Here is a 9,445-nt window from a genome sequence, read left to right as displayed (position 1 = left end):
CAGAAGGAATATGGGGACGACACCACCACTTGGAACCCTCGATATTCTCGGTGTAAGAATCCAAAGAGTGAGCTCTGTTCAGATTTGGTAGAGGGGAGGAGGATATGCAGATCGTATACAACGATCAAACAAGTAGGAGAATACTTAGTCTATCGTATAGAAAAAATGCTTGATCGTTTAGATGAAGTACATGATCGTGTAGGAAATAGGAAGCGATGATCTATATGATTGTTTAGTAAATGCTCTGTGCTAGACGATCGTTTAGTAAAATGTAGGCGATTGTTTAGAAGATGCGTGTGTATATGTGATCGTGTAGTAAAATTCAAGCTATCATATAGTCTCCCAATTTACTAAGCGATAAGCAGCACACTACTTTTGAGCGAATTTCGTGATCCTTTGCAAAATGAAAAAGATTTTCATTTTATTCTTCAGTTACAAAAACTGAATCAAACCTCCCATTAACACACGGTTACAGAGAAAATGGCGACCAATTATCCTATAATTGTCCAATTAATAATAATGAATATAATCATATTATATTCGTTAACCTATAGTTTAATGTCACATATAAACCATTTTCTCCTCCACTAGATATAAATCATATTTATATCTATTTTCCTCCAATTAATGTGTCTCATACATGAAGTCAATCATATCATATACAATTAACTAGTTCAATCATATCATATATAATCGAACTCCATCTTGTCAATTTGAACATTTCAAACTGACCCAAAAACTGATTCTCAACTTGAATCCATTGAGTTACCAAGGGGATCTGATGGACCTATGGCTCGAAGCTTCAATGGTACATGAATAACTGACTAAACTCTTTAGCCACGAGATCCACCATCCATTAACTACTAGGTATTCCACTAAAGACCGACAGCTGAACTCTCCTTACCATAGATATATTTTTGTGTCCATTGGATATAACCAATCATTAGTACGATAACCCTTCACAGATGCTCGTAAGTACAGCTGGGCCAATTTACTGTTTTGCTTCTGTAGTTCCATCTAACTCCTTAAGTACCACTGATCCCTCTAATGAACAATACAACATAGTTCTACTATGTGTGGACACCTCTTGGGCCATGAGAAGGTGTGTGCCACATCGTTCAAGCCCCGGGATCATCCCTTAAGGGAGTAATCTATCTACTTACCCCTACTTCGGGGAAGAAGTGAATTCCATCTTGTGTAGCTGAATTCCCAGCTCCCAAATCAGACGAATCACCAAAGTGGTAGGTTTGAGTCGACGACTTGGCCACTCGCACCCATGCAAATCAAAGGACCGCCCTCAAAGGCAGGTGTTCCCAACTCACTCAGGATTAAAGTCATGTTATCTATGGTCATCCTAGTGAAGTGAAGTCTTTGTAATGAACGGCGTTATATAACGAGACGTTAACACTTTGTGGTCAAGTCTTATAAAACTCTTTGTATAGGACACCCCCGCTCGCACATCCCCACACGAATGATTAGGATCAAACGATCTGTAATAAGTCACATCACTTGTAACTATTCCACAAAGTGGGCTGCATTCGTAGCATTACCAGGATAAGGTTTCTCTTCTATATCCATATACTACAGACCGTTTTGGTTGTCACTTAAGACATGATCCACTTGTATGTCACCACATACATGCTTAAGTTACATAATGACAACCAAGGATTTTAGTTTATTGGTTTTTGGTAAAACAAATAAAACATCCAATTTCAAAGACATGTAATAAAGAAAATATCATATATTATACATCACAAGCGTTCGTACAAAAGTGTGTTTACAAACTACAGGACACGAGAGTTTAGGGCATCATCCCAAACACTATGTTGTCTCATGTTTAACTCCTTCTGAGTGAAGAAGTATTTTACACTCTTGTGGTCGGTGAAAATCTGTATCTTCTCTCCATATAAATAATGCCTCTAGATCTTTAAGGTAAAAACCACTACTATCAATTCCAAATCATGTGTGGGATGGTTCTATTCATGGTTCTTTAACTAACGAGAGGTATAAGTAACTACCTTCCTTTGATACCACTGTGGTGGGGCAAGGCTAACCCGTAACTGCCTTAATCTTTGCGGGGTCAACAGATACTCCTTCCTTTGATACCACATGTCCTCGAAAGGATACCTGCCTTAACCACAACTTGTATTTGGAAAACATAGCATATAACTTATTCGCCCTCAAAGTCTCCAAAACCTTACGTAAATGCTCCTCGTGTTCTATCTCTGTCTTGGAATAAACCAAAATATCATCTATGAAAGCTATCACAAAATGTCAAGGAATTCCTTGAAGACCCTACTCATCAGGTTCATAAATACTACAGGAGCATTCGTCAAACCAAACGACATCACGGTGATCTCATAAGGCCCATACCTCGAACGAAAAGTTGTCTTGGGTATATCACTGTCCTTTATCCTCAATCAATGATAACCTGATCGAAGATCAATCTTGGAAAATACTGTAGCTCCCTGCAACTGGTCGAACAAATCATCAATCTTGAGGAATGGATACTTATTTTTTATAGTCACCTTATTCACCTCTCTGTAGTCAATGCAAAGACGCAAAGATCCATCTTTCTTTTTCACAAAAAGTATTGGTGCACCCCACAGTGACACACTAGGCGGATGAAACCCTTATCTAGCATCTCTTGCAGTTGAACCATAAGCTCCTTCAATTTTGCTGGAGCCATTCTGTATGGAGCTTTCGAGATAGAAGTTGTGTCTGGCTCCAATTCGATAGCAAAATCTATCTCTCGATGTGGTAGTAAACTTGAGAGATTCTCTGGAAAAACATCTGGGTAATCTCTTACTACTAGCTCTAAAGTCAATGAGACCTAAGTCTCTCTAGTGTCAACATGAATGAACCGATCCGAGTTCAAGAAGGATACATGAGTGAACCGATATCACATCCGAATGAGAGGGATCCTGTGGACATGAAAATATGATTAAGAAAGCCTTAAAAGAATTGAAAGTTACTACCTACACCAACAAGGTGCACCTTCCTTTTCAGTTGCTCAATCATAAGAACTTCAAAGTTAAATATGCTTTTTTGGAGCAATCCTAAGTTGGGTGACCTCTTGGGAATTTTCCTAGATGCATGTGAGTGAGGACAAAGCATGCTGAAAGGACACCTGTTGGTTGGTTTGTGGGGACAACTTTCACTTTTAGAAGCATTTAAGACACATAAGAAAGACATGTCTACATTTAAGACACATAAGGACGACATGGTACGTCATAGGGGATGCAGGGGAATGCCGGGGCCATTAGGTTCTGAATCCTGGGCTTGGGGTATTACACTCCCTCTTTTTTTTCCCCTTTGCGCATCGTCTTCTTCTTTTATGACTTCTTTTCCTCTACATGTCTTCTTTTTCTTTTGCAACACGACAACTTCACACGACTAACTCCGATGAGTAAGAGCGAGAGAGAGAAGTGATTTTGTGAGTGAGGAAAGGAAGAGAGAGACTAAGATTGAGAGAGAGCGAAAGACATAGAGAGAGTAGTGATCTGTGAGTGAGAAATAGAAGAGAGAGAGCGAGAGCGAGATGCTTTTCAATGTGCGCGTGAGTATATTTTGGTAATTTTGCCTAAATTTGACGTTAGCAAGAGATCATTCAATTTTTTTTTTCAAAAACTAGACTATTTGATATTTTTAGTCATTTTTAGGTCATTTGTACAAATTTCCTTACATTTTTCACACAAATCATGGTTTTTATTTATCATAAAAATAATAAATAAATACATCTTCATGATCATCGTAATCATTATTTATTTCTCTATAAATTTATGACTTGACTTCATAATTGAGAGTTTTTTTTCTTTTGACAATATATGAGGAGGAAAAATCGAACTTCTAACTTTGAAATTGATATATGAGTAATATGTCAATTAAGCTATGCTCATCCTCACTAATTGAGAGTATTTATACATTAATCGATTGTATGTTAATTGGATTATTTTTAATAATGACTTACTGTGTACAAAACAATGCCTTGTACTAACGATCTATGTCCCCCTATTTAATATTTCAATAGTTAGATCATTATTTTTTTTAATGAACATTCTAAATAAAATAAAAATCAGACTAGAACAAAGTATTTAAAATATCCAAAATTACATTGGATGTGAGGTTTTTTTTTCTCGGGAAAATAACCTTAACTTTTAATTTTATCAATTTTTCATAATAAACTTACATTAGTTTTGCAAATTTTACCCTTTGGTCTTCATAAACTTATTAATCTAAAAAAAGCTGTTACACAAAAAAATAACTTGTCAATGCACAAATTAACTATCAAATAAGAATCTCAAAATTCATAATTTCAAAAAATAAAATAAAATAAAGGTTGTTTTACTCTTAAAACAATTATCAATTTCATACATGTTTTATAATTCATCAAACATATAAGAGAACTTTTTTTATCGATACTTAGAGTTAGAATTTATTAGAGGATTAAAATTACAATATTTTAAAGTCTCATTTGATAATTTTTGTTTTTGACTTTTGAAAATCAAGGCTGTTTCCTTCTAATTTCTTCTATGATTTGCATCTACAATAGTTGAATTCTGAGTCAAATTTTTTTAAAAAAAACAAAATGTAAAATCTACTTTTTTTAATTTTCAAATTTTGACTTGATTTTTTAAACCATTAGTAAAATAAATAAATAAATAAAGAAATTTGGAGATGAAAGTAGTGTCTATAGACTTAATTTTCAAAAACAAAAAACCAAATAGTTACTAAACGAGACATTTATTTAATTTTTTTGAAGATAAAAGAAAAGCAAATAGTTGACTCAAATCTTGGAGAAAGGAGTATATTCCTTGTATTTCAACCACTAACCAAGATGCTTATTTGCAACGTTTGTTTAAGTTTAAGATTAAAATCAATAAAATTAAAAGTTTAGAATCTAAATTCATATCACCACACAAATTCTCTAGGTCGGATTGGGCAATGGTTGTGTGGCTAGAAACTCAGAAAGATGGTAGTTGGGCTCTCCGTTTTGGGTCAGGCCCATCATTAGCAATCAACGGCAGAATCCGACCAAAATCTACTTAATTCGATTTGATATATTTGCCACGCCTTTCAATAACGTTTTTTTGATATGTCCACGTCGCTGAAGACCCCCAAATCCCCACCGTCCACCGGACTGCCATTATCTTATCCAAACCAAATTATTAAAAAACAAGTGGCTTAAAAACGACGTGTCTCTTTACAATACTCCACACTCTCCCACTATTCACTAACAGTCCGACACGTGTCCCAAAAGATAAACCTTACCCCCACAACTGAACTTACACGTGGCATTTAAAATATACCGAATTTTCGGGAACCCTGCTGAACCATGTCTGACCGGTTCAACCCCAAACAAAACGCCATCCAACGCCGCATATTTTACACGTGTCGTCTTTAAGAAAACGACATGTGGTCCACAAAGTTCCGTCGTTCTGAAAGCTTCAATTATAATAACAATTATATAATTTCTTTCTGGAACTTTCTTGTGTTCTCTAAGTTTCTTCTTCCTTCTACGATTTTGGTTGTGTAAGAAAAAAGGAAATTCTTTTGCAGTATTCTGTTGTGTTGTTGTAATTGAAATCCTCAGAGCAGAGGATTGTTGAGATTAAGCTTGTTTTTAGATTTTTGTTCTAAAATTGGGGAAGGGACTAAAATTAGGGACACTCCCAAATTGTGCGATCTTTTAGGGCAATAATTGGTTTCGGTTTTTTGGTCGTCATCATCGTTGTCGGTTCTGTTTCTGAATCTCTCGTTTTCTCTGTTTTAAGATTGTGAATGAGAAGAAGAACAGGATTATTGGAACGAGAAAAATATTTTTTCTTCAGGGGGGAGATAGAGATAGAAACGTGAGGATTTTCCGAATATAGAATCGGAAAAATGCCTATGGAGCCGATTGTGAAGGGGAATCCCACGGTGTTGTCGTCCTCGTCCTCGTCGTCGCTCATTCTAACCTCCGGTGCAAGCAGTCGCATCAACGCATTGTTGTCGATGCGAGCATTGAAGAGTCTGATCATGTTGGTTAATGCCTTCATTTTGTTGTTGCTACTGCCTTTCCGTGGCCAGAAGCGAGCTCAAGATGAAAAGCAAGAAAGGAAATGCCCCACGGTGCGGGTTCCAACGACGATCGTCTCTTGGAAGAGCAGCAGCAGTAATAATAATAATAACAATGCCAACTCTTCGTCATCGACCGTGGCGAAAGCGGTGGATCAGGAGGTGGCAGTGAGACGAGCTCTGGCGATACAGAGGGTGGTTGAGGATAAGGATAAAAGTGAGGCTTCAGTACGAGATTTTCTTCTCTTTCAATCCCCAAGAGGAAATACGATCTTTACCCAATCGTGGTCGCCTGTATCTCATAAGCTAAGGTTAGGCATTTAATTTCTCCATTAATTAAGGACATATTAATTTATATTTTTAAATAGTATTAATAACCTGTTGCAGTATTATGTTCTTTTTATAGGGGACTGGTGGTTCTCTTGCATGGATTAAATGAACACAGGTTTGTACCTTGTAATTTCTAATTATTTATTGCTTTCTTTGGACTTTTAATGCATGTAAATTAGAGTAAATTCTCTTTAATTTGTTGTCACAGTGGTAGATACAGTGACTTTGCCAACCAATTAAATGCAAATGGCTACAAGGTTTTCGGCATGGATTGGATTGGTAAGTGTGCTAACTTTGTTATTATTTTATCTTCTTTACTCCAATCTTTACTCTTTTTTTTTTCATTTCTCTGTGACTTATATGCCAACGTGAATATAACTTAATTAGGAGGTCTAAAGTTCGATATCTTTTTACAAAATTAAACTTCAAAATTTGATGACCGAGGTCATTTTTATTAGTTTATAGGAAGTTTAGGGGTGTACAAGGGGAGGATGAAAAGGAGCAACAAGGTCGACGACGACATTGATGAACACATTTCATGGGAAGCGATTAGTGGCATATCACGTACAAATATTTTTATATACCAAACTATTCAATGTTGGAACAGACAATTGTTTGCTTTTGAATTTAGAATATACCGAACTTCCAAGCAGAAAAAAACCGTTATTTAGGAAAATGGCTGCTTTTGTAGCATTTTATGTGGCCTTCCTTCGGGTTAGAGGAAGGATAGAGTTTTTAGATAGGTTGAATATTCTGCTAGTGATCTTTTATCATTTATTAGATATAATACTTCGTTGTAAACAATGCTGTGAAGTCTTTTTGTAATTATCCATTATTGTGCTAGATTGGAGACTCCCTTTGTATTATTACTTTCTCCCCCCAATGAAAAATTGGTTATTCATAGTTCAATAAAATTAAAGTAAAAGCTTTCAAGTGGGGAGAGGCTTGTATTTGATGATACAACCTTAAATCCTTCAAAATACAGACATCTTGCTGTTTTCATTTATAATTACTGTTACCTTGGTCTAGAGATTTCAATTCTTCAACAATGCATCTATATTTGGATGTTGCAGGATAAGGCATTTGGGATGCCGGTGCCATAAAGTAAGATGTGAAGCTTCCCTTTTATAGAGTAAGATTGTTTTCTGAGTCTGTGTGATAATATGTGTAATTTTACTAGAAAGGAGGATAAGCTTTGGAAGGTCGGCCAGGACCCATTGATAACTTTTCCGCTTTTACACACGAAATCGAGCAATGCATGACTACCTTGAAATTTTTCACTTAAGAAAGAAAGCATCTTGACATGAACTCATACTCCTAGAATCTTTTTCTCTTTAACTACTTCATGGCTTCTAATGCTGCGCTTGCATTGCTAAGGAAAGCGTATAAAGTTGGGTCTTGGGGATCTTAAATCTGCTTTTGTCCATTGCATTTTCAGATCTTCAGGTGTCATGCTTGACGTTTATTGAAAATTCTTCACCTCTTTTACAGGTCATGGTGGGAGCGACGGATTGCACGCTTATGTTCATTCTCTTGATGATGCGGTTTCTGATTTGGTATGTTTTTTTGATTGCCATCGTTTTTACGTTTACTAGCGTGTATTTTCCAAGCGTATGTGATGATAATTTCTATTCAAAAACATTGCAGAAATCGTATCTTCAGAAGGTTTTGGCCGATAACCCGGGCTTGCCTTGTTTCTTATTTGGACATTCCACAGGAGGAGCCATTGTACTTAAGGTATGACCTATGGCTGAATGATAAAGTGCTTATGGTTGTCATATGTTCTTCTGTTTCTAAATTGGTTAATTTATTCATTTAGGCGGTGCTCGACCCTAGTATCCGTTCTTGCATATCAGGAGTCGTGCTTACATCACCTGCAGTTGGAGTTCAACCATCTCACCCCATCTATGCAGTGAGTGGAACTCTTTCTTTTATTAAACCCATCCTCCTTGGAGAGTTTCCTTTAGGGAATTCTTGTTAGTATTGTGTTTTGAGGTAAAAGTTGGGTGGAAGGAGATTGAATCCAAGATGGAGCTTTAAGTTGATGGAACTTTTGTTAGTTTGGTTGGCTTTGGGGAGCTTCCTTCATTGAACTTAGACATTTGCTAGCTATCTTAAAGAGAATCTGATGCATCATTTTTCTATATTCTATCTGGTTGCAGGTCCTTGCCCCCATAGTCTCATTGTTGTTTCCAAGGCTCCAAGTTGGTTCTGCGAACAAGACGTCCCTGCCAGTGACTCGAGACCCAGATGCATTGGTAGCTAAATATTCCGATCCTCTAGTCTACACAGGAGCCATCCGGGTGAGAACTGGTTACGAGATTCTCAAGATCTCTTCATATTTGCAGCAGAATTTGAGGAAAATAAGTGTCCCATTCCTAGTTCTCCACGGCACTGCCGATGAAGTGACTGACCCAACAGCCTCCCAAAAACTTTATGACGAAGCCTCGTCGACTGACAAATCCATCAGATTGCTTCAAGGTCTACTACATGATCTGCTATTTGAACCAGAAAGACAGAGTATCATGAAAGACATAATTGATTGGATGAATGGTAGACTGTAAAATGGAAAGGTTTTTGAATTGGGATAGAGATGGGGCTGGGCAGTGGCAAGAGCAGGAGAATTGTTAGCCAGCTATTATGGCTGAATAAAGCCCCAGCATTATTGGTTGTTTGATGTCAATAGTCTTAAAAAGTTCATCAACTTGATGAATTTCTTGTTTATAAGGGAACTTTTCTGGGCTATTTTTGCCAGTTTGGCTCCTTCGTTGTTTATCAGTAAGGAGGGTTTGCCTTCGAATTTTGTTACATCAATGTTCTAAGACTATGGCACTTAGTCCACCTTATTTTTTCTTTCCGTTTTCTTGTATCAAACCAGTCTGGTGGAATATTATCATCTAAATGAACAATAGCTTTCTTTTTCTTTCTTGTCCGTACCTCCATGCTTTAACCGAGTGGCCAAAACTTGAGTTCAGAACCCATGTAAATGATGAAGTTAAGGAGAAAAGGCATATAAACCAGATGAATTTGACTTCAAATTATATTGTAGATACCTGTT

General features: G+C 36.7%; 1 protein-coding gene across 1 annotated transcript; it reads left to right on the top strand.

Moving 5' to 3' along the window:
• Positions 1 to 5,466: 5,466 nt before the first annotated feature.
• Positions 5,467 to 9,310, top strand: LOC120083495 (alpha/beta-Hydrolases superfamily protein). The gene is made up of 7 exons (XM_039039271.2): positions 5,467 to 6,368; positions 6,464 to 6,502; positions 6,596 to 6,666; positions 7,879 to 7,943; positions 8,035 to 8,124; positions 8,207 to 8,299; positions 8,550 to 9,310. The coding sequence occupies exons 1-7, from the start codon at positions 5,884 to 5,886 to the stop codon at positions 8,949 to 8,951; spliced, it is 1,245 nt and encodes a 414-aa protein (XP_038895199.1). The 5' UTR covers positions 5,467 to 5,883; the 3' UTR covers positions 8,952 to 9,310.
• The last annotated feature ends 135 nt before the right edge of the window (positions 9,311 to 9,445 follow it).

The sequence above is a fragment of the Benincasa hispida genome, chromosome 8, assembly GCF_027475165.1.
Source record: "Benincasa hispida cultivar pf3 chromosome 8, pf3_genome.v1.1, whole genome shotgun sequence".
NCBI lineage: Eukaryota > Viridiplantae > Streptophyta > Magnoliopsida > Cucurbitales > Cucurbitaceae > Benincasa > Benincasa hispida.
Note: the sequence above shows the minus strand (reverse complement) of the source record. Positions and strands in the feature narration are given on the sequence as shown.